Below are 25,078 nucleotides of genomic sequence, written 5' to 3' on the forward strand. Positions count from 1 at the left end.
TTAGTATATATGTTTAATTGGATAAGTATTTTATTATATTTTATTATTATTATACTTTATTTATTAAATTTTTATATTATTTTATTATATTAATTATTTTATATTTTAAAATTTATATTTTAAATTAAAAATTTACAATTTCTATAATTTTTGAATATTTCTATCAATATTAATATCAGTATAAATTTATACTTTTGATATTTTCATAGACATTAATATTTTCTTTACGGTATACGGCTGAAACCTGAAGCACAAGCTGGAGCACGGCAAATAGAATTTTACAAGGAAGGCATTTTCGTAATTATTGACAACCAACGGTATAAAAAGGGAATCCTAGCCCCCCCTTGAGGTCTATAAATACGAAGTCACTTGCATTGTTTGAAAGCTTACTTAGAGAGAGGGAGAGGGGAAGAGGAAGGGAGAGAGAGAGAGTGAGGGCGATAACAAGGTCCTCTTTGGGAGAGCAAGAAAATATAGAGCGAAGCTGGAATGTCACAGTAGAAAGTTCTAGAAACCTCCTAATCTTATAGTAGAAAGTTCCAGAAACCTCCTAATCTTATAGACATTTACGTGTCTCACTTTTTTCATTCTTTTCTCCACCACGTCCTCCTCAAGATTGGTTCAGAGAGGAATGAATCGTTTAGGGTTTAAATCCGTGGTCTATCACGGCGACTTGTGTTTGGGAGAACTTGATGTAATTCCGGCGACGGACCAAAATTTCCAGTTCCCAAACAACGAGATTCGTATCCATCACATATCGCCACAGAGCGAACGATGCCCTCCTCTTTCAATTCTCCAAACAATTTCTTCGTTTTCTGTTCGTTGCAAGCTCGAATCTTCTTTGCCTGTTGAACAGCCTCATTTGATCCGTCTACATGCCTCTTGTTTCTACGAATTCAAGGTCTCACTGCCAGTCAATTTAGTTTTTTTTTTTCTTTTCTTTTCTTTTTTACCTTGACTTTCCTGTTTGGTTGCCGAGAAAATGTAGCAGAAGTCGTTATTGGTGAAGTCATTTCTATAAATTAAATTAATATTAGTAATTGATGGTTTCGATTGGTGTTTACAGACGGCGGTAGTATTGGTTGGAGACGAAGAGATTCACTTAGTGGCTATGCCCAGTAAGCAGAAGAAGTTTCCTTGCTTTTGGTGCTATTCGGTTCCGGGGGGTTTATACAATGCTTCCTTAGGAATGCTGAATCTGCGGTGCCTCGCAATCGTATTCGATCTTGATGAGACGCTAATTGTTGCGAACACCATGAAATCTTTCGAGGATAGAATCGAGGCTCTACGAGGTTGGATTGAGCGGGAGACTGATCCACTGCGTCTATCTGGAATGTCTGCTGAACTAAAGCGGTACATTGATGATCGAGCGCTGTTGAAGCAGTATGCGGAGGGTGATTCTGTCATGGATAATGGAAAGTTGTTGAAGGTTCAACTTGAAGAGGTTCCTCCAGTTTCCGATAACCATGAGAAAATTGTCCGGCCTGTAATTAGATTGCAAGAGAAAAATATTGTTCTCACTCGAATCAATCCCGAGGTTAGAAATATTCCACAGCTATTTTATGATTTGACATTGTTACAATTGTTTATTTATATTTATATTCTTAGTATTATTATTATTTTTCATTTAAAGTTGGGTTTTTGGATAAAAAGCCGTCTAGTTTAGATTGATGGAGGTCAACTACTTATTAGGGATGCACCATGGTAAGAATAGGAGAGAGATGGACCGTAATTCGACAGTAGAAACCGATGCCTTCAATAGGTTGATTAAATTTCCATAATAATTTATTTTTTTGGGCGTATCTGATCTGCAATAACTGGAACCTTGCACAAAATATTTGGTAAAATATAAGATTTTTTTCTGTAAGGAAATTGATTAGCTGCCGGTGAAGCAATAATGTTAGCTAAAAGCAGATCAAGTGCCTATTCCAGTTTTAGAGCTATTTGAAGATTACTTTTTTCTTGTTTAGAGATGGCGAGTACCTACTAATGTCACAGTGCTTATTCTTTTTCTGTCTTTATTTTCTACAGATTAGTTATTATCTTTTAGGACAATGTGAGTGAGAAACTTCAATGATTTTTAAACTTCTTAAGTAATAACAATGTTGTTCAAGTTATACCTGTGCTGTTTCTTACTGGTTTTTCCAAAGGACCATGATATTGTTGGAGCTCTAGCCAAGTGCGTAAAATATTTTGAGCATACTTGTGTTTGTATCTTGTGAATCCAGTGTATTGCATTGCGTTTCACGTCGTCATATAGTGCTAAGTACATTTCTCAATGCAGATCCGTGATACTAGTGTGCTTGTGAGGTTGCGACCTGCATGGGAAGATTTGAGAAGTTATCTAACAGCAAAAGGACGAAAAAGGTTTGAAGTTTATGTTTGTACCATGGCTGAAAGAGATTATGCCTTAGAAATGTGGAGACTTCTTGACCCTGGCGCACATCTGATAGGTTCAAAGCAACTCCTAGACCGTGTTGTTTGTGTCAAATCAGGCAAGCACTCCTCTTTTCTGAGGATATTCTGACTTCCACTCATGCTTGAAATGAAATCTAGCTGCAATATAAATTACCTGTTCCATGAATAAGTGAAATGTATTCTGTAATTCTTTTTAGTTTTAAGAATTTATTGATATTCAGCAGCATATGAAAGGGCACTTACCTATGAAGGATCCTTTTTTTTTTTTTTTTTTTTGGGTCATCACATAATGGAGGTTCTTGCTTATGGTTTATAGATGTTTTTGCATAAGTTAATTCATATGTTAGTATATATGTGTATGTGTGTGCCAGCCTTCCGTCTTTCTTTTTCAAACAGGATTCTTCGAATGAACTTTAGCCCTCTTATTATTGCCTTTAACATATCAGGATCCAGGAAATCTTTAACTAGTGTCTTCCAAGATGGTATGTGCCATTCGAAGATGGCAATGGTTATTGATGACCGTTCGAAGGTTTGGGAAGATAAGGATCAACCTCGTGTTCATGTAGTTCCAGCATTCACTCCTTACTATGCTCCTCAGGCGGAGGTATGAATTGAGTTTTTCATCAGATTATTTACCAATAAAATTTATTTTCTTGCTTCATTTTAATTTTTTTAATTTCTTTTTTCTTTTTTCCCCCTTAACAGACAGCAAATGCTGTTCCCGTCCTCTGTGTAGCAAGAAATGTTGCATGCAATGTCAGAGGTTATTTTTTCAAGTAAGAGCAGTTAGAATTTGTTTGATTACTGCTGGTTTTATAACTTTTAGTTCCTAAGGATTGGTTTCTGTAATCTGTCCCAGAGAATTTGATGAGAATTTATTGCGAAGGATCTCTGAAATTTTTTATGAGGATGATGTGATGAATTTACCTCCCTCTCCTGATGTGAGCAACTACTTAATGTCAGAGGTATATGAATTGAAAAAACATTGACTCTTGATTTTCAAGTTAATGTTAGCATATATGCCTATACTTTTTGCTGGTATCAATCAAGCTGTTTTTTTTATGGTCAGGATGCTGGTTTTGTACCAAATGGCAATACTAATGCTCCTATTAGTGAAGGAATAAATGGTGTTGAAGTTGAACAGAGATTGAACCAACCTGTAAGTTTTCATTTTGAATATTATGGTTACAGAATAATCATATGGTAGTTGATAGGGTGTTGGTATGAAAATTTTCCTGTTAGAATGGAGATTTTAATTGTTGCTGCCGTTTCTATTTGCAACTGACAGTTAACATGCTTTTTTTTTTTTTTTTTTTTTTTCAATTATTCTATTCAGGATGATAGGCATGTTATAGACTTGACTGCTCATTCTATGACAAATAATGTGGAGTTGAGATCTGGAACCTTGCAGTCACCTGTTGCAATTTTTCCAAATGCCACAGGTCCTGCATCTGTGAGACCACTCATGCCTTCGCAGAGTATGGAATTTGATTCTAATAATCTTTTGTAATTTTTGGATTTGAAAACTCGATACATGGTATTATTTTGTGTATCATATGCTTTCTTCTTTTAATTTCTTTCTGGCTATGTTTTAGAACCAGGTTTACTTGGACCTCCTGTTAGACGAGATAGCTTTTCTGATCGTGATTATGACATGAAGAGAGGACTGCTTCCTATGAAGCATATAGACTTAAGGAATCAAAGTGTAGGTGAACCGCCACTTCTATCTAGATTACCAACACAACCTTCAGCAACTGCAGTCCAGGCACAAGGAGGCTGGTTGGTGGAAGATGATGTGAATAAAGGACATCTAAATAACCGATCTTCAGGGCTTATTAAAGAATCTGATGCATTAAGATCTGACAGGCAGAGAGCTCATCAGAATTCTTCTTCTTATACAACCCCAGTCCCTGCTGCTCCTAGTTTATTCTCACAAACCTCGGAAGTGAAGAGTGAGGAGGTTGTTCAAGTTTTCTCGACATTATTCCTAAATCACCTACCTTTTTTCCCCTTCCTTTTTTGTTTTTTCCCCCACCAATTTTTTGTTGTTACACTCCAAAACACATTTTGTATCTGCTAAACATGCTTTCCTGCAGGTATACAGTGGACATGATTTACAGAAACAAAATCTTCCTCAAGCCAGTCCGCCGTTGGGTAGGTGAATTTATCATATTCTATAGTATTTTGTATGTCAAAAAATGGTTACTATTGGATTGATCTAAGCTAAATGAGTTGCACGTCCTTCAAAATTATTAAGAAAATTTCTATAGCTTAATAGTTCCTTGCTGATGCACACAATGAAAGGAGATAAGAGCAAAATTCAATTTGCATTTATAAGGAAAACATACTTATACACTCTTGGTGCAAAAGACATTGGTGCCAGCATCTTATTCATTCACAAGTTGTGGGCAAGGCTTCACTGGCTAAGTTATAGACGTGCAATTGGAAGTATGAAATAAATTTGTTAAGATGCATGGACAAATGATTTGGTGCTTATTAGACTTAATGGTGTTGTTTATTGATGGTCAAAACAGTTTAACCATGCCATAGAATGTCAAATCATGTACGGTATGGTATATTGGTATTCCTTGTAACTTATTTATGGATCATTTCAAATTTATCTTCGATAAGGTTTAAGTTAATTTTCACCCCTGCATTTAAGAAAGTGCCCCACCATATGATCTTATCTGATTTTGACAAAAATTTTGCTCTATCATTGTTTCTGTAAGACTTGGGATTACTTTATCATCTCTTCAAAAGCTTATTTAGTATATATTTCACTTTCTTGTGACTTATCCTACCATTGATTTGAATCTTAATTCTTGCCATTAAAATTATATTTTTTCTTGTAGTTGCACCGTCTGCTGCTTCTTAATACTTATTTCTTCAATTGTAGTTTTCATTTTGTGAGCTTGACCTTAAGCATTTCTTCATTGAATTTTAAGGATTGAAAAATTCATCTGTTTTTGTACATCAGGCTTCTATTCTTGGATAGTATTGTTGATGAGATGACTTCACTGAAAAGCTTTTTATTATTTATGTATATTTGTTTGCTGTTTGGATGACCAATAATTGCGTGTTTTTATTCTTGCTTATTGTTGCTTCATGCAGATGCTGGAGTCTCCAAGGACCAAGCACCATCTTACAGTAGAGAATCTCAACCTGAAGCTGGAAAAGCAAACCCGCTACCATCCCCTTTATCTATTGGAGTACTGCAGGAAATTGCACGAAGATGCTGCTCAAAGGTTCAAATTGCTTGAATATAAGTGCCTTGCTTGTCTGTGTGGAGATTTACTATATTATTTCTTACTTTCCAGGTTGAGTTCAGGTCTGTTTTAAGCACCAGCAAGGATTTGCAGTTTTCTGTTGAGGTCAGTGATATTCGTGTGTTTACTATTTTTCTCTATTACCATGTTCCCTTTCTTCCTTTCAAATACACATCTGTGTTATCTTTACTACTTGATGATCAAATAATTAATTAAATTGTTACTTTCATTTTGAGATGGTGTTTGTGAAAAAGCTGTAATCCATTTTCAATCGTTTCTTTCACTATGATGATGATCCAATTGCGGAGAAATAGAGAAGTCATTTTTATTTTTTATTTTTGATTTTCTATTTTTTATTTACTTTTGCAGTTTTTTTGGGTGTGGTGGACATTTCTTGATTTATTGATGACTTGAAGTTAATGTTTCTTAATAAATTTTTTCAAGTCAATTTTCTTGTAAATATAAAGGAATCATCTTGAGCTGTTCTTGGACTCTGTATATGCTTACTGTTGACTCATTGGTATAGGTTCTGTTCACTGGCGAGAAGATAGGTGTTGGAATGGGTAAGACTAGGAAGGATGCTCAACAACAAGCTGCTGAGAATGCCCTTCACAGCTTGGCTGGTAAACTATTGCTTAATTTAATTGTTTTTTCATAATTACATTTTTTGGGTGTTAAGCTCTTTAGTCCTAGCCCCACTTTTTTTATATTTTACTATGTACCCACCTCTGCATTTGAGGAACTTTGGGGCTTGGTCACCTTCATAACTTTGGTTGGGTTGAATGGGATGCGTGGAATAATTGACGAGAGAGCTGAGCTTGACTGGTAAAGGAACTGCATGGTGTATTTTCTTGGTGGGTTATAGGGAAACATTGATTATAGATGTGAGTCTATTCTGAGGTTATAGGGAAACATTGATTATAGATGTTATAGGGAAACATGATGTATTTAGGTTGAAGATCTTGGGCTGCTTTTTTATTTCGTGGAACTTAAGTTTGTTAATGTGATCTAGGATGGTGATGTGCCTAAATACGTGCTCAATGGAAGATTAATTTTTTGACTGTATATGTATGAATAAAATGAAATAGAAAAGAGTTCAATAAGTTTTTCTCTTTCTTCCAGTCCTTTTATTTTATTTTATTTTATTTTTTTATTTTTTGGTTGTTGTGGGGGGGTTGTTAGGAGCAATTACATAGAACTTAACCATTCAAAAGGGTGCAGAAGACTGAGTATTGTTGTGCATGGAATTGCAGAAAAATATGTAGCGTATGTTGCACCTCGTTCAGCAGCTGTGGACAAAGATTTTGATAAACTTTCTCTTGAAAATGACAATGGATTTCTGTTCGACATTATCGATCCTGGATCGACTGAACTACTTAAAGAAGATGAGTTGCCCAAGGAAAGTGCTCCTGAGGTGCGGAATTCTTGATGATGCTTTCAATAGTTAATTTGCTTTTCTGTGTTCAAAATACATAGGTGATGCTTGGATAAGGGGTATGTGGGCAAGACATTTCCTGATGGGGGTAGTGGTTATCTGGTGAGAACCACTCCTTTTTTGGATTTTGCATCGCACCAAGATGTGATAGCTAAAACAATGAATGGGGAATGAGCTGGCTTCATGTCCGCTACTGCTGCCTAGTCCAGGCTTCATTATTTCCTGTTTTAAGAGGTAAGGGCTTGGTGGCCAGTCCATAGTTTCTACCCATTATCCAAGTATTCCCAAGTGATTCAGCTATTTTCTTTATTTCTTTATTTATTTTTCAATATTTACAGAGTTGACTAACCATTTGTCGTGGTGTTGTCCAATTGGTCAATAATTTAGTCTCCCCCCTAAAGAGGCAATTCCTACTTACCTAAGGTCATGCTGGTGGTTTTGTTTCACTAATGGCTTACAGTTGATTTTTGAAAACGATTTTCCTAGAGTAAATAGTGCAGCTTCTGTGCTATGAATGATTCCCATCTATCTTGAGTAGTAGATTTGTAGGAGCTAAACATAGTTGTATATTAGTTGTTGGCTCTCAGTTGCTTAAAGCATCCCTATATGTTTAATTAAATATACTTTTCAGGCTGCAGAGGTTGAACATCAGAGAGCATCCTCCCCTGCAGTAGTAAATCACCAAGTACAAAAGCGTGCCAATTCCCCTAGGTACATGTAACAATAACATAATGTTAGTTCTTTTCAATCTTCAATCTTTCACATCTCAGTGCCAGTTAGTGAGAGTCGTTTGTTCCTCACAAGCTTTATATAAATAGTAGTGAAAACACACTCTTAACAAGTTGTCTACTGTAGACAACTTGTTTCCTATTATATCTTCCATGTCTAGAATGGCTCTGTGAAATTCGTAATTCATGGTATGGTTACTGTTGGATTCTGATTACAGTATTCTTTTGTTCCAGATTACCACAATCTGTTTCCAATAAACGATCAAAGGAAGAATTACACCGAATTTCGCAGAATTTATCGTCCTAGTGGCAACAGAAGAATGGAGATCACGATTCATGATCAGCTAGAAGATCGGGAAGAAATGAAACAAAAAGAGAGAAGGTTTTTGGAGCCCAAAGATTAGCCAACACCAAAAACAACATTTGGTGAAACATGACTTGTAATTTCGCTGCGGAAGGGTGGGGTATTTTTTTGATTTTGCCCTAAGCTTTCCTGCTTAAGGAGGAGGAGATATCGAGGGCTTGAATTTGGCCTCACTTTGTACTCAGTCGCCTTGGCTTCCGTATAGATAATTGAATTTTTTTTTTGTCAAGTCTTTTCTCCACAGGATAAGTTTGTTGCAAGTTTTCAGTTGAATAGATAGCGTTCATTTCCCAGTGCAAGGCTACTAACTAAAGCCTTTGCCTGGGGCCCCACGAAAAGATCGACCCAAAAGAAAATTCATTTTAAAAAAAATTGTTATGGATTAAAGTAAAAACTCTTTTTTTTTTTTTTTTTTTTTTTTTTTTTTTTTTTTTTTTTTGGCTTCGTGACTTGTCAAACCAGTCCGTGGAGTTAATGTGCCTGGGAAATATTACAGGAGAGTGACGCTACTGCCGACGTCTGATGTTCAGCAAGTCCCTTGCTTTTTTGGTTATATAACTTCGTTCTTCACCCCAAAAAAAAAAAAATCACCCTATCTAATTGGAAAAACCAAATAAATTAGGTTTTATTTAATATTTTTCCAGAATCTTCGATAGGGAAAATACTAAAACCTGAGAAGCTCAAAATAGTGTTTATGAGAAAATGTTTGGCTATATACATTTACAGAGTAAACGTTTAGATATTTCGTTAGTGTAGCAAGTTTTGTTTTGTTTTGATTTTTTTTTTTTTTTTTGGTTCTTTTAATTTAAAGAAAGTAGTTTAACCAGAGAACTCTACAGTTTTGGTTTTTGGTTGGAGGAAAAGATGACGAATTTTATCAGTGATATCAATTCCCTTAAATAAGATGTAACCATAAACTATCTCTCTGCTATCCAACTAGTATCCTTAAGTCCCAATGTAAGATTTGTCAGATTATGGACACCGTTCTATCTGTTTCTCATCGACCATACAAACAATTCTAATTTAATTGCTCCATTCATATTTACTCTGCTCCTTATCTTCTATTATAATAATCAATTTTGTTCCGTTTTGACTTTAAAGCCACATGATGGTGCAATTGATTTGCTGTCAAAAGATTATTGAAATTTTGATTGCTTTATTATTGTCTACTCATAAATACACCCCTAATTATTATTAATATCCTGTTTTAGTTTCCCCAGCAAATTTACTTCTACCAATACTGACGCTGAGAAAAGCGAGCAACCTTTAGCGTACGCCAAATGCAACTTGATTGTTAACGTGAATCTATTACTGCTTCGTAATCGTCCACTGTCCTCTTCCATGGTCTTGTTTTACGTATTCCACTTTTTTTAGTCACCTTATCATGATCAATATGATGATGATGGTTACGTACTCTGCTAATGACATTATAGAAACTAATAATTCTGTCAGTCTTCGTAATAAGAATTTCTACAGAATCTTTTGACTAAAACAAATTCTCATATCAACATTAGTTTTTTTGACTAAAACAAATTCTCATATCAACATTAGTCTTATGTCTATAAAGAAGTACATAGTTATTATTCTATTCCACTTAGAAAACAAATAACCTCAGCACTCCCACAGAATAGCTGTATAGACTAAAACAACACTAAGTCGAAGCTACAAACATCGATATGTACATAAAAAAAAACAGATATCATGATTGCCTCACTCTCGTCCTGTTTGCTGGGTCAATAGAAAAATTTGGGCAACAAACAGTACGTTTCACTGGATTGGGTACAAAGTTTCAGATATTTCTCCCCAGATGTGGGAAAAAAGAAAAAAAAAAAAAAATTGACTAGAGCAGCCCTAACTTGGTGAGAAGATTCTGCAGGGTTTTACGACCCCATGGGACGTCCATTTCCATGAAAATATTGTCTACTGGCCTTAATGGAGATGGCTCTTCCTTTCTATCCAACTGAGGCTTTTCTTCCAGTTCACTCACAAGCTTTGCTTCCTCACTGATGAAAACCTCATCAGATGTTTCTTCTTCTGGTGGGTCATCGATTGGTTCTTGCTCCTCATCTAGCTGGTTTTCATTGGGTTGGGTCTATGCAAGAGAACAGAAACAAAGATGTCAACAATATCACCCATAAAAAAGGAAAGAATATAAAAATCTGCGATTGGATAATGATATACATTGCCTCAAAACAGAGCAATGACCAAGTTTCTGTTATTATGAAGAGTCTTTGCTCTTATTATTGTAAAAGTAATACATAACACAAAATGCATTCTCATTAAATCAATACTTTCATGTTTGGAAGAATAAATGTATCACATATATTTGATTTCTGGGATCAGAGAATGAAGAATGAAATATGGAATGCTGGAATGAAAGCTTGATGGCACATCTTGAAGCAATAGTTCTAATAGGCGTTTGTATTTTTGAATCAAACAGACCCTGCTAGTTTAAGTTGCAACTGACATAAACTTATTCCCTCTTTTGTGATAGTTCCTTATACTTTGTCTGTATTTTCTTGGCAACAACATGATGTGAAGATGGTTAAGTTTGTAAAGGAGATACAAAACGATCATCTTTAATTCATAATTTAAAATGCAATCGATCAATGTGAAAAAACAAAAAATAATAAAGGAGACACCTTTCGATACATCATTATGATGAAATTCTCTTTATAGAAAAGAACTGATCCCAAGAACATACAAGCTTGACATCAAATACTATTTGGTAGCTCTGGATAAGTTGCAGTCTATGGAAATGGAAGGAATATTATTTCAAGCTAAGGCTAATGGAGTTGAAGAAGTGGATATAAAGAAAAGACTTCACACCCATCAAGCAGTTACCTCTGGCACATTATGATCCTTAGCTTCAAAGGCTCCAACTGAACCATCAAAGGCAATCCTGCTCTCGACTCCATCTTGGTTTGCATCTTCAGTTGGCACAGCTGATGATATGGTCAATCCAGGTACCAGAACGGGACTTCCATCATAGTTAATCAGGTTTCCCTCAATGTCTGTGCTTTCCAGGTCCTTGACCGTTGCAGCTCTACCATTGTTTCCTAAAATGCTCTCCCCAACTATTATGTCATCGTTGGAGATAATTGTGGAATTCTCAGCTGTGAAAGTAATTCTCCCATCATTATGTACTTCTGTACTTGCATTCTTTAAGGGGTCCTGCTGTGGGTAACTTATGTTGTCTGCAACAATAGATTCTCTATTCTCTTGAGAAGTGGCAATGTTATCAGCAATCATCTGTTCCTTGTGCGGTTCCACCATTGGTATATCTGCTGAAATTGCATCAGAATTGGCAATGGCCGATTGGTTCTTTACATTCAACATCATTTGTTCTTCTAGATGAGCCAAGTTCTCAGCAACACCCATCATTTCTGTGTTATCCTCATTTTGTATAGAAAGTCGCTCTTCCTCTGTTATTTTCTGAGATTCAGCATTCTCCCAATTTTCAGAAACAGTGATCATCTTTATAGTTTCCCAGGTTTGAAAAATTCGATCTGGACCAGGCTGCCAAGTAATATTCCCAGTCTTTCCTTTAAGTAAGAACTTGAACTGGATCGACTTTCCAACAGGTATATCCTATTTAAGAACAAAAAATAGTACCAAATCAAATTTGATTTTCTATTGAAGATTTGTTTTTCTTTGTGGGTTTTCAACTCACCAGCTCGACAGTCCAAATATGCCCTTCTGACCAGTCCAACGGTATTGCACTTTCTGGGTCCCACAAACCGAACATAGGATCATCCCCCACCATGAGAAAGTGCTCACCAAACATGCATTCTTTCTGCAACTGGAATTTGACATGAACTGTTTTTGATTCATCTGCATATGGAACATGTGGAAATTGAATCGAGACAAAAAACCCAAAAAAAAAAAAAGTTGCAAACAAAAATCCAAAATATATTAATGTAACTACAACTTACATCTTTCTTGAATTTGAGTATCCGCAATCTCCGAGCCTTCCTGAAATTAGATTGAATTATCAGTATAAACTAGAGTAATATGCTCCTAATGGATTCATGCATCCAAGTTAGCACTCAAAGTTATTGTGGGAATGTAGCAATCCCAAATGCTACGAACTCTTAAAGAAAGTAAGAGATTTTATTATGACGTCTTATTTTTTATTTTTTATTTTTATGTAACTCATTTCTTCCTCAAACAGTTTAAGGAAGCTACGTTAAGAATCTCATTAAATTTCTTTCATTGGGTTCTTGATCTTAAAAATCAAGAAGAAACAAAATAATATACCCAAAAAAAAAAAAAAAAAAATCCATATCCAGTGACCAAAAAAGAAACAACCCAGATTAGAATTAGTACTAAAAAGGAGCAACCTAAAGAATATGCTTTCTAAAAAAACAAAATCTTATTAAGAATCGAAAAAGATAACAGTAGGCAGGTATATATATACAGTGGGCAGAGCAATGATAAACGTAAAAGTGTGTGTCTATATGTACAAAAAGTAGCTAAAAGTTGGGCAGGTATATATATATATATTTTAAAGAACAAAAAGGAAAAAAAGCAAGAAAATGTAAAGCTCAATTTAACTCACAAAATCCTAATTCTCAAAATCATTTATTATTATTAACAAAAAAGAAAGTTAGAATCTTTCAATACTCTCTCCCATCATCAAACCCGGCACAAAATTCCAAACTTTTCTCGGCAACAGCAAAAAGGAAACATCGTCATGTGAAATAAAAAATAACGAATTTCTTCCAAACAAACAAAAATAAATTAAAAAAACCCACTAACAAAACGAAGAATAAAGAAAAAGAAAATGAAAAATCCAAGAAACGAGGAAGATATCAGCTGAGAAAGATCAGAGATGTAAACCTGAGCATTAACCGGGAGACAAGCAATCGGAGAGATAGCTTTTCTGTGCTTAACAAGCACCAAATTCAAGAACCCAAAACCAGAAACTTTCTGAGACCGTACAAACCAAGTTTCACCGGGCCAGTTAACGAAACCATCACGACGCTGTCTCTCACCGCATAAAGGTTCGACGAAGAACCCAGAAGCAGGACTGGTTAAAGCTTTCATGGCTTTTCAGTGACTCGGTGAGTTAAAAAAGAAAGGGCAAAAAAAAAAAAAAAAAAAAACTCAGACTCAAAAAGCCAGCTCAGTGGCTGGAAATGAAAATGGTCTCTCTCTCTCTCTCTCTCTCTCTCTCTCTCTCTCAGTTGGAAAATTGCGGTGGTGGGGCTCTTTACTTTTTCTGGTTTTGTTTGTTTTGTGATTGATGAGTGTAGTAATCTGATTCTGGTGGTTCTTGTGAGAAGGGAGGGGCTTTATATATGGAATGTGGGGTCCAGATGGGGATATAGGAACGGATCCGATTCCACGTGGCGGGTTGACACGTATTAATTTTCGTATGGTTTTTGTGTAAAAAGTTGAATCTGGCTTTTTTCACTCTGCACTAACGTGAGAATCTCAACCAATTAACTGTTGGCATTTTACAGAGAGACACCTGCTTCATTTACGGGATGTCACACTCGGTGCTGATCACTTGCTTTTCATCCACACCGTTGGTTTTGTATGACGTGTCCCTTTCCCTTAATTCCTGATTACTAGTATTATGGACTAGGGCTTTTTCCGCCTGTCACCGCCATATTGTCATTTCCCCCAAGAAAAAATAAAAAAATAATTACATTCTGCGAGTGTATATAGTTTCTTTATTGGTGTATTAAGAAAACAAACTCCTTCTGACTTCCCAGTGCAAAACAGTCCAACAGTGGGGGTGATGATTCGAATTACTTGGAACCATACACGAAAATTACAATTTGTCTTCTGATTTGTTCCTGGGACCATGTAAAATGCAATTACTTAGAAAAATTAGTTTTAATACTTAAATTAATATGTTTCTTGAGGTTGAAAAACAAATGTGTATTATGAGCTGATGACTGAAATATATGTTTTATAAACCTCTTTTATATCTTTTACTACCTGAACTTTTGGTTCTAGCTAAAAAAATTAAAAATAAAATAAAAAAAAGTACCTGACTTAAAGGCTAGCGATACCGAGGCCACCAAAACACTTTGTAGTCACGAATTCCAATCTTGGTGTGGGTATCGGACTTAAATTTTATGCCATAGCTTTTTGTTTTCTAGGATTTTTGTTTGCTTTTTGCTTTTCATTTTCATTGGCGTTTTCCCTTTAAGAACCTCACCTTAAGGCATAAATTTCAATGTTATCCATATATTTTAAAACTCTTATCTGTGCATAAATTTCATTTTATTAGCCATTTATATTGAAATAGGTATTCCACTTGGCAGACTTTGACATTCTACCTTATGATGTTGGGTTGTAAACCCATTCATTTTATTGGGTTCTAGGTCCTGTTTGATATTGCTTTTGCTTTTGTCTTGTTATTCTTCATTGATTTTGGATTGACGTTGCTTCGGCTGAATGTTCTTTTTGACTTTTTAGAAGTAACGTTAAACAGGTTCGTAAATCCAGTCATCAAAAGCTGCTTTCTACTCTGCACATCATTGCTGGGAAACTTTTTATTTTTTATTTTTTTTTGCTCCTTCCTTTCCTTGATCAAAACAAAACAAAGTTGTTTTTAGTGATCTTTTTGTTTTATGGAAGTATACCAATCCCATTCCCTTCTACATTCCAATTTCAACATAATGGTTCCAGATGGCTCATCATTTTTATTCATTAGCCAAAGTTTAACGTAAAAATGCTTCTGGTATGGAATTTGCTATTTAAATATTTCTCTTGTAATTTCAAAGAGAAAACAGAATTAACCTCATTGGCTGAGGTTAATATACAGTACTTAAGGTTGAAACTTACCCACCTTTTTATCTTAGCCAGAAACATTGAAGGCAATAAAGTAAACATCCTGTAGAATTTTACAATTTATGCATTCACCTAATATGTACAAGGTTCTCTAAGAAATTTCATTTCATTGATGTATGATTAAATTAATCCTTGTAAGAAGACTAAACAAACTTGATACTAATATTTACTTTGACTTTCCAACGCTGTGGAAATCGACCAATCATTCTCCATAAAAGTGGGTTGACCCAAGTCAAACCAATGAAGCTGATCAACTGGAATACTGATAGTGCCAACTTTGTCAAAGACAGCATAAAACTCTTATTTAGTACCATGGACTAATGATTCATGCTCATAATTCTCTTAATAATCTGTTCTACAGCTCTGCTAATTGCTAAATCTTAAGCCATGTTCAATTATCTTCTTCCATGCAAAACTCCATTTCTGTTTTATTCACTTTTCTGCTATTTGTTTCTCCTGTTGAATGCACCATTTCCAGCTTTTGCAGTAAACACTTCTAATGGAAATCAGACGGATCGGCTAGCTTTGCTTGCAATGAAAGCTGAGATAATTCATGACCCTTCTGGGGTGATGAAGTCATGGAATGATTCTGTCCATTTCTGCAATTGGGAAGGTGTCACTTGTGGAGTTCCTGAACAAAGAGTCACCACCTTGAACTTGAGCTCACATGGCTTGGCGGGTTCGCTTTCTGTATACATTGGGAATCTCTCTTTCCTTTCAAGACTTAACCTTGAGCTCAATCACTTCCATGGTGAAATCCCACAAGAAGTTGGTCGTCTATCCAGGCTCAGATACTTGAATCTCACCAACAACTCGTTTTCTGGTGAAATCCCTTCTAATCTCTCTGCCCGTTCTAATCTCATTTGGCTTCGTTTGGGGTTCAATAATTTGATTGGAAGCAGCCCACATCAGCTTGGTTCATTGCAGAAGCTTGAGAGAGTTCAACTTCACTATAACAATCTTACAAGTCCACTTCCAGAATCTTTAGGCAATCTTTCCTCTGCTAGATCTCTGTCCCTGGCAGTGAACAGTTTGGAAGGTACTATTCCTGACACATTGGGCAGATTGAAGAACTTAGAATTTCTTGGCCTTGGACTTAATAAAGTCTCTGGTATGGTACCTCCCTCAATTTACAATCTTTCATCCATGAAAATGCTTACTTTTCCATATAATCAGTTACATGGGAGTTTGCCTTCAGACTCAGCTTTCACTCTTCCTAATTTACAAGTCTTGAATATTGGTCACAACCAATTCAGTGGATTCCTACCGGAATCACTGTCCCATGCTACAAATCTTGTTGAATTGGATATCAATGGAAGCAATTTCACTGGAAAAGTCAATATCGATTTTGGAGGCTCACCTAGTCTATTGTGGCTAGTTCTTGCTTCTAATTTCCTTGGGACACAAGAAAGTGGTGATTTGCACTTTTTTGATTTTTTGACAAGATGCAGAAACCTTCAAGTTTTAGATTTAAGTGATAACCAATTTGGAGGCAAGCTTCCAAATTCGATGTCAAATCTCTCAACCCGACTTGTGACATTGAGACTGAGTAGCAATCAATTGTCAGGAAGCATCCCTACTGGAATTGAGAACTTTGTCAACTTGACTGAATTGACAATTGCAAAAAACAATTTATCGGGGACAATTTCTGCCAGTATTGGTAACCTTCGGATGCTACGAAGACTAGATATGTCGGAAAATGAGTTTTCGGGCCACATTCCATCATCACCAGCCAACATCACTCAGTTGTATTCTTTCCATCTTGAAAAGAACAACTTTACGGGGTCTATTCCTTAAAGTTTTGGAAACCTTTCATACTTGCAAGAGCTAGATCTTTCTCAAAACAGTCTCAGTGGGACCATTCCCAAACATGTAATGGGTCTTTCTTCCTTAACTATTTCCTTGAACCTAGCTCAAAACCATTTCACTGGTCCGCTTCCTTCAGAAGTTGGAGAATTGCAGAATCTTGGTTACTTAGATGTTTCTGAGAATGATCTTTCGGGTGAAATTCCCAGCAGCCTAGGCCATTGTCTAAGATTGGAACACCTTCACATGGAAAATAACTTCTTTGAAGGAACAAGTCCTCCATCTTTTAGTTCCTTGAGTGGGCTTCAGGATTTGGATCTTTCACACAACAACTTGTCTGGCCAAATCCCAGAATTCCTTCAGCAAATTTCCTTCATGAATTTGAATCTTTCCTTCAACCAGTTGGAGGGTCCAGTGCCAAAAAGAGGGGATTGGTATTAATGTGTCTTTTGTTGTAATCTATCGGTTAAGGAAGATCAAAAGGGAACTAATTACAGCAACATCTTTATCACACTACCATGTAGGTATACAGAAGAAATGACCAAATACAGGATTGGATGAGGGCTTTTGAAACTCGATTTGTGGCAACAAGTTTAAAAGTTGGAATTGGAGTACCTTTTTATTTATTTATTTATTTTTCAGTGGAAAATAGAAAGAGGTACATTGATATTCCTCTTGTAGAATAAAATAGTTTGTTTAATTAGTACTCTTCGCTATATGTTATGACCGGACCAATTCAAATTTTCCTTTTTTTTTTTTTTTTTTTTTTTTTGGGGGTTTAAGTGCCGTTCCATGATGGGTTATGGACTAATATTGTTACCTAGAATACAAATTGGAAACATTATGTTTATCTTTATGGCTAAAGATTACCAACAACTAAAAGTGAAAGTGCGTTTAAATTGGAAAAAAAATTTCCTTCACTTTGCAGTTCACCCTCAAAATTACTGTAAAAACTAAGAAGGATACCTGAGAAGTATCAGAAATTTGGGTATCCAAATTTAAAAATAATAATAGAAAAAACCCTTTATATGGATGATGTGGTGCAATATACTATGTTTATGAGCAGATATTATTTATATAGCATGTGATTAATGGAAATGATAAAAAAAGATGTGGTGTTTTTTCCTTTTTTTTTTTTTTTTTTTTTTTGTGTGTAAATACAAAAATGATGTGGTGTTATATGCAAGTTTTTCCAGCCCATTGTATAAGTTATTATATCATGACATAAATAAGATGAGGCAGCCGAAGGAAGCGAGCCACTTATTGAAGAAGTTTGCCATGGAAGCTGCAGTTTCCCAAGTTGATTCAAGTTATAGTTGGTTCATTGATTTTTTTTTTTTAATTTTTTTGTTGGATAAATGAAAATGGGCCTCCCACAGGACATAAGCCTAGGAACTATTTGGGTCCATGGGTTTTTTCCAGTTTGTCTTAACAGCTTTATAGGAGTTCGGGACAAGCAATCCATAGCCTTCATAGCCTCCTTCCAAGGTAATAATTTGAGCATGATGGGTGCACATCCAGACGGTCACGGGACTTGCTAAGAATCAAACCCACAATTGCTTTGAGAATGCGAAGACTTTTCAAAATCAGCAATGCTATATTTATTAAATTTGTTTTTTAAAATTTTGATAATGGTTAATAAATTATTCATAACCCTATAATCATGTGAATCAATTATATAATGCCATATTATTATTTATTTTAATTTTAATAAATAAATTTGATAAACCTAGAATCACTCTTTCAAAATATATATAAAAAAAGATATATTTCAAATGATAAATTTGAAAAAAATAAAATAATTACGCATAAGTTATTGAAAATTTTGATAAGTAAGCGGAGTTTTTTTTTTTTTTTTTTTGGGGGGGGTGAATAAGTAAGAAGAGAGTCTTAGAAATATAAGTTATATAACTTTCCTACAACCCTTTGAAAAAAAAAAAAAAAAAACTATTTTCGTACATCACATCGTTACTATTGAAGTTATGAGCAAATAATCGCTGTCCCACCATGAAATTCAATATTATCCATCAAACATTTTATTTATTTATTTTTTTATTAGCCTTATAAGACAAACATTTACGAATCATTCATAATTTTGTAACATATGAATACAGGCAGGCTTTGACCCAAAAAGGAAAAAAAAAAACAAAAAGTGTCTTCAAAAGCTGCTTTATTACGTTCACGAGCCATAAATGGCGACTTTTTGCCCCTTTCTTGTCCTGCCCAATCTACATTAATGAACTATAAACAAAGACTTGCATGCAATCCATGTGTAAATGTCAAATTTTGATCCATATATGTTGTCTAACTCATCCCCTTCTGCCCAGAGATTCTAAGTCTTAGGCTCTTAGACCCTCAGGGAAAGTATTCTAGAGGGCAAAAAGGTTTTGTGCCTACACGGGTAGAGCAAAAATCGCAGTGTCCATGGGATTTTGGCTACGTGGATGAACAAATGTCATTCATAGGAAGCCTCATATTTGGAATCTACCAATTATTTTCCCTCGTAATTTGAAAATTGAAGCCTGCCCGCCCATTTATTCAATAACCTTTTACGCAATCAAGTACACCCATAATGTAATTTTTTTACAGTTTATTCATAAGACTTTATTGTACCAGGTTGTGCAACTTCAATCCAATTGTTACTTTTTGTCTCCTTCAATCAAAAGAGACACTTTAGTGTACTCTCTTATGGTGAGGACACTATCTACTACCAATCTTTCTTTAAGACTTTCCAACACGTTCTGACTCATTCACTTCTTCGTCAAACGCAGGTTGACCACCCACGTCAAGCCAATGAGCGCAGTCGGAATTGTGAGGTCACCAACTTTGTCAGAGAAATGGATTCCAAAAACTCTCAGTATTTAATAAGCCACTCAATCCAGCAAGCAAACAAGCCCATAACTCTGTTTTCAATCTGTTCCATCTATTTCTCTTGATAAAGTTTCAGCCACGACCTTTTATCTTCTTCTTCTTCCATGCAAAACTTCAATCCTGTTTTGCTCATTTTTCTGGACTTCAATATTTCTATTTCTGTATTCACCATTTCCAACTACTTTTGCCGCAGAAGCTGCTTCTTTTTATGGAAATGAGACTGATAGGCTTGCCTTGCTTGCCATCAAAGCTCAGATAACTCATGACCCTTTTGGGATAATGAATTCATGGAATGATTCTCTCCATTTCTGCAAATGGGTTGGTGTCACTTGTCGACGTCACCAACGAGTCACCAACTTGAACTTGAGCTGTCATGGCTTGGTGGGTTCACTTTCTGCCCACGTTGGGATTCTCACTTTCCTTAAAGGACTCAATTTTGAGCTCAACCACTTCCATGGTGAAATCCCACAGCAAATTGGCCGTCTATGGAGGCTCAAATACTTGAACCTCACAAATAACTCGTTTTCTGGTGAAATACCAGTCAATCTCTCTGCATGTTCTAACCTCATTTTTCTTCGTTTGGGCTTCAATAACTTCATTGGAAGCATTCCATATCAGCTTGGGTTATTGCAGAACCTTCAGAGAGTTCAACTTCACTATAGCAACCTCACTGGACCAGTACCAGAATCTTTAGGCAACCTCTCTTCAGCAAGATCTCTGTCCCTGGCAGTGAACAATTTGGAAGGTAAAATTCCAGACACTTTGGGCCGCTTGAAGAACTTAAGAGTTTCTTGGCCTTGGAGTCAATAAATTCTCTGGTACAGTGCCTCCTTCAGTTTACAATATTTCATCCATGATGAAGCTTGCTATTCCTTATAATCAGCTACATGGGAGTTTGCCTTCAGACATAGCTTTCACTCTTCCTAATTTACAAGTCCTGAGTGTTGGTCACTGTCTCTTCAGTGGAGTCCTACCAGCATCATTGTCCAATGCAACAAACCTCATCGAATTGGATGTAAATGGAAGCACTTTCTTCGGAAAAGTTGCGATTGATTTTGCGGGCACACCTGGTTTCTGGTGGCTGGTTCTTGCTTCCAACTCCCTTGGGACAGGAAAAGGTGATGATCTTAACTTTTTGAACTCTTTAACAAAATGCAAAAATTTGCATGTTTTAGATCTAAGTGATAACAAATTTGGAGGGGTGTTACCTAATTCTCTATTCAACCTCTCATTCCTTGTGACATTGAGACTAAATGCCAATCGTTTGACTGGAAGCATTCCTACTGGGATTAAGAACCTTGTTAACTTGAATTAGTTGACAATGGCTAAAAACTATTTATCAGGAAGAATTCTTGCCACTATTGGTAAACTCCAGATGCTACGAAAACTAGACATGTCGGAGAATGAGCTTTCTGGCCATATTCCATCATCTCTAGCCAACATAACTCAATTGTATTCGCTCCATCTTGAAAAAAATAACTTAACAGGTTCCATTCCTTTAAGTCTTGGAAACCTTTCATCTTTGCAAGATCTAGACCTTTCTCAAAACAGTCTTAGTGGAACCGTTCCAGAAAGTGTTATGAGTCTTTCTTCGCTAACCATTTCCTTGAACCTAGCTCGAAATCAATTCACTGGTTCTCTTCCTTCAGAAGTAGGAGAATTGAAAAATCTTAATTCCTTAAACGTTTCTGAGAATAGGTTGTCAGGTGAAATTCCCAGCAGCCTAGGCCATTGTCTAAGCTTGGAACAGTTTCGCATGGAGGGTAACTTGTTTCAAGGAACAATTCCTCCATCTTTTAGTTCCTTGAGAGGACTTCAATACTTAGATCTTTCTCACAACAACTTGTCAGGCCAAATTCTAGAATTCTTTCAGCACATTTCCTTCATGAATTTGAATCTCTCTTTCAATCACTTCGAGGGTCCAGTACCAAAGGGAGGGGTTTTTGGAAATGCAACTGCCATTTCAATAGCAGGAAACAAAAGCTCTGTGGGGGTTTACATGAGCTTTATTTACCAGCATGCAACCCCAGTAGATCGAAGAAAGGAAAGACACATAGAAGACTAAAGTTGATGATCCTGTTGTTTTCTGCATTGCTGGGATTAGTGCTAATCATGTCTCTTCTTTGCATTGCAACTCAAACTTTTGAGCTGTATATTCAGTCCCATTATCAGATCGTATCACCTTGATGCTCCATTTTGCTTGATTTTCTACCATGGCTTTAAAGCTGGTGAAAATCTCAGCAACTTCAAATTTTTGTTCCAAAAATCCAACAAATGGAATCAGAGCCCTAATGATCTTAGAAGGGCTGTGAGTGAAATAGCAAAAAATACAAGAAACCTTCCTTCTACCTTTCCTTCCTTTTAAATGGCTTCAACTCATTTTTCTGCTCCATCAGCTCCTATATTTTTTGGAAAAAATTATGCCATGTAGTCTATAAAAATGAAAGCTTACCTTCAAGCTTTTGACTTGTGGGAAGTAGTAGAGACCGAAAGAAATCCTCCCCCTTTGACAACAAATCCCACGATCGCTCAAATAAAGCAACATATTGAGGAGGTTGCTAAAAAGTTTAAGGCTTTATCTGCCTTATATGCTGGTGTTTCAGAAGTGATGTTCACCAGAATTATGGCTTGCACTACAGCTAAAGAGGTCTGGGACAAGCTGGAAGAAGAGTTCCAAGGAAGTGCAAGAACAAGACAAATGCAGGTATTGAACTTGAGGAGGGAGTTCGAAACTTTAAGAATGAAGGATTTTGAGTTGGTAAAAGACTTTATTGACAGACTTATGAAGGTAGTCAACCAGATCAGAATTCTTGGAGAGGAGCTAGGAGATAGAAGAGTGGTGGAGAGAGTGCTGGTCAGCTTACCAGAAAAGTTCAAAGCAAAGATATCATCCTTGGAGGAGTCAAGAGATCTGGATCAGATTTCTTTGTCAGAGCTTGTTAATGCTTTATAAGCAACTGAACAATGAAGATCTATAAGACAAGAAAAAACCTCAAAAAGTGCTTTTTTAGCATTACAAAATGGTAAGGCTCCAGCAAACAATAATCAAAGGAAGCAACAAGGTGGAGGAAGTAATGTCAAAGGAAAACATGGTGCTGGTACAAGCAGAGAAGATGAAAGAAAGAAGTGTACGAAGTGCTCTTATTGCAAAAAGGACAACCATCCTGAAAAATATTGTTGGTTTAGGCCAAATGTTCAATGTAGAGTTTGCACACAACTGAGACACATTGAAAAAGTTTGCAAAAATAAAGGAGGACCAGTGCAACAAGCACACCAAGTACAAGTTGCTGATAAAGCACGGCAAAGTGAGAAAATGCTGTTTGTTGCTACATGTCATGTAGAAAACGACAGCAAAGAAGCTTGGTTGGTGGATAGTGGCTGCACTCAACATATGACTCATGATGCTGATCTCTTCAAGACCTTGGATAGAAGCTTTGTTTCCAAAGTGCAAATAGGAAATGGAGATTTTATTCAAGTTCAAGGCAAAGGAGAAGTGGCTGTGGAAACTTCAACAGGTACTAAAGTCATTTCAAATGTGTTGTATGTACCCAAAATTAATCAAAGCTTGTTAAGTGTGGGACAAATGCTTGAAAATGGATATTCTTTGAATTTTCAAGATAAGTCTTGCATATGATCAACATGGAAGTGAAATTCTAAATGTTGGAATGAAAGATAAAAGCTTTGTGGTAGAGTGGAACAACAAGGAAAATAATATTTTTTATGCCAAAACTAGTGATGAATCTAAGTTGTGGTATAAAAGACTTGGTCATTTTAACTATGACTCTCTGAATCTAATGCATGAAAAGAAATTGGTGGAGAATATGCCTGCTGTTAGCAAAAACCTGGAAGTGTGTGAAGTGTGTCAGTATGATAAGCAGCAAAGGCTGCCATTCCCTTCGAAAGGCGCTTGGAGAGCCTCTGAAAAGCTTCAGTTAATTCATAGTGATGTATGTGGATCTATGAGTGAGAATTCTATCAATAATAGTAGATATTTTCTCACTTTCATAGATGATTTCTTCAGAATGTGTTGGGTGTATTTTCTGAAACAAAAATCTGAAGTTGCTGAGATTTTCACCAGCTTTAAAGCCATGGTAGAAAATCAAGCAAAATGTAGCATCAAGGTGATACGATCTGATAATGGGACTAAATATACAGCTCAAAACTTTGAGTTGCAATGCAAAGAAGCTGGAATTCAACATCAGCTGACCTCTCCCTATACTCCTCAGCAAAATGGGGTTAGTGAGAGGAAGAACAGGACTATTATGGAGATGTGTAGATGCTTGTTTGTTGAGAAGTAATTACCAAAGAAGTTTTGGGCTGAAGCAGTAAATACTTCAGTGTGTTTGCTAAATAGATTATCAACTAAAGCATTGGAGTTTAGAACTCCATATGAAGTGTGGTATGGGGTTAAGTCTACTGTGGAGCATTTGAAGATATTTGGGAACATTTGTTATACACATGTTCCTGAAATTAAGAGAGACAATTTGGATCAAAAAGCTGATATGGAAATTTTCGTTGGTTACAGTAGCAACACAAAAGGGTATAGAGTATATCATTTGAAAACTAACAAGTTAATTGTTAGTACGAATGTTAAAGTTGATGAAGCTGCTATTTGGAATTGGGAAAAAAGTGAAGTTCAAGCCTCAAAAAAGAATTTTATCCAAGACCATGAGGAGATTCAGGATGAGAATGATTCAAATGATGAAGATGTTGTTGGAATCCGAGGTACAAGATCCTTGACTGATGTATATGAGAAAAGCATCCGAGGTACAAGACCTCTGACTGATGCATCCGAGATAAGCGTCCGAGGTACAAGACCTCTGACTGATGCATCCGAGATAAGCATCCGAGGCACAAGACCCTTCACTGATGCATCCGAGAGAAGTGTCCGTGATACAAGACACCTGTCCGATGTTCGAGCTACAAGACCCTTGTCTGATGTCTGAGTTACAAGACCCCCGTCCGATGTCCGAGATACAAGATTCCTGTCTGATGTCCAAGCAATAAGACCCCTGTCCGATGTCCGAAATACAAGACCCCTGTCCGATGTCCGAGATACAAGATCCCTGTCCGATGTCCGAGATACAAGACTCCTGTCTGATGTCCGAGCTATAAGACCACTGTCCGATGTCCGAGATACAAGACCCCAGTCCGATGTCCAAGATACAAGATCTCTGTCCGATGTCCGAGCTATAAGACCTCTGTTCAATGTTCGAGCTACAAGACCCTTGAAAGATGCAACCTAGCATTGTGTGATCCAATTACTTTCAATGACGCAAATCAGTTCGAGACATGGAGAGAGGCCATGAAAAGAAATCAATATGATAAGCAAAAACAAAACTTGGGAATTGGTGAACAAACCTCAAGGAAAAAAGGCCAT

The 25,078-nt window shown here is 36.3% G+C and overlaps 4 protein-coding genes across 7 annotated transcripts; 3 read left to right on the top strand and 1 right to left on the bottom strand.

The window, feature by feature from the left end:
- Window positions 1–376: 376 nt before the first annotated feature.
- Window positions 377–8,440, top strand: LOC107430841 (RNA polymerase II C-terminal domain phosphatase-like 2). 4 transcript variants are annotated; one of them, XR_001582580.4, is made up of 16 exons: window positions 377–901; window positions 1,067–1,537; window positions 2,285–2,495; window positions 2,865–3,022; window positions 3,124–3,194; window positions 3,278–3,383; window positions 3,488–3,577; window positions 3,755–3,896; window positions 4,014–4,378; window positions 4,515–4,572; window positions 5,530–5,663; window positions 5,736–5,789; window positions 6,211–6,307; window positions 6,938–7,353; window positions 7,751–7,830; window positions 8,082–8,139. XR_001582580.4 is itself a non-coding variant. In XM_016041712.4 (16 exons), exons 1-16 carry the CDS (start codon window positions 632–634, stop codon window positions 8,152–8,154), a joined length of 2,541 nt encoding a protein of 846 aa, XP_015897198.2. In that variant the 5' UTR covers window positions 377–631; the 3' UTR covers window positions 8,155–8,440. The 4 variants fall into 4 exon arrangements, 2 of the variants coding, with proteins under 2 accessions (XP_015897198.2, XP_015897199.2); XM_016041712.4 differs by having other exon boundaries at window positions 6,938–7,098; window positions 8,082–8,440; XR_001582581.4 differs by lacking the exon at window positions 7,751–7,830 and having other exon boundaries at window positions 8,082–8,440.
- A 1,267-nt stretch (window positions 8,441–9,707) lies between these two features.
- LOC107430840 (uncharacterized) lies at window positions 9,708–13,470 on the bottom strand. Its single transcript, XM_016041710.4, has 5 exons — window positions 13,054–13,470; window positions 12,147–12,186; window positions 11,885–12,045; window positions 11,056–11,802; window positions 9,708–10,303 (listed from the first exon to the last, which is right to left on the bottom strand). Exons 1-5 carry the CDS (start codon window positions 13,258–13,260, stop codon window positions 10,052–10,054), a joined length of 1,407 nt encoding a protein of 468 aa, XP_015897196.3. The 5' UTR covers window positions 13,261–13,470; the 3' UTR covers window positions 9,708–10,051.
- A 1,938-nt stretch (window positions 13,471–15,408) lies between these two features.
- LOC107430826 (putative receptor-like protein kinase At3g47110) lies at window positions 15,409–16,818 on the top strand. The gene has a single exon (XM_048463571.2). It carries the CDS (start codon window positions 15,409–15,411, stop codon window positions 16,816–16,818), a length of 1,410 nt encoding a protein of 469 aa, XP_048319528.2.
- Window positions 16,819–16,896: 78 nt separating this feature from the next.
- Window positions 16,897–21,013, top strand: LOC132803987 (probable LRR receptor-like serine/threonine-protein kinase At3g47570). The gene is made up of 4 exons (XM_060817870.1): window positions 16,897–17,261; window positions 19,599–19,684; window positions 19,892–20,443; window positions 20,523–21,013. The coding sequence occupies exons 1-4, from the start codon at window positions 16,897–16,899 to the stop codon at window positions 21,011–21,013; spliced, it is 1,494 nt and encodes a 497-aa protein (XP_060673853.1).
- Window positions 21,014–25,078: the final 4,065 nt, after the last annotated feature.

Source organism: Ziziphus jujuba, chromosome 6, assembly GCF_031755915.1.
Source record: "Ziziphus jujuba cultivar Dongzao chromosome 6, ASM3175591v1".
Classification (NCBI taxonomy): Eukaryota; Viridiplantae; Streptophyta; class Magnoliopsida; order Rosales; family Rhamnaceae; genus Ziziphus; species Ziziphus jujuba.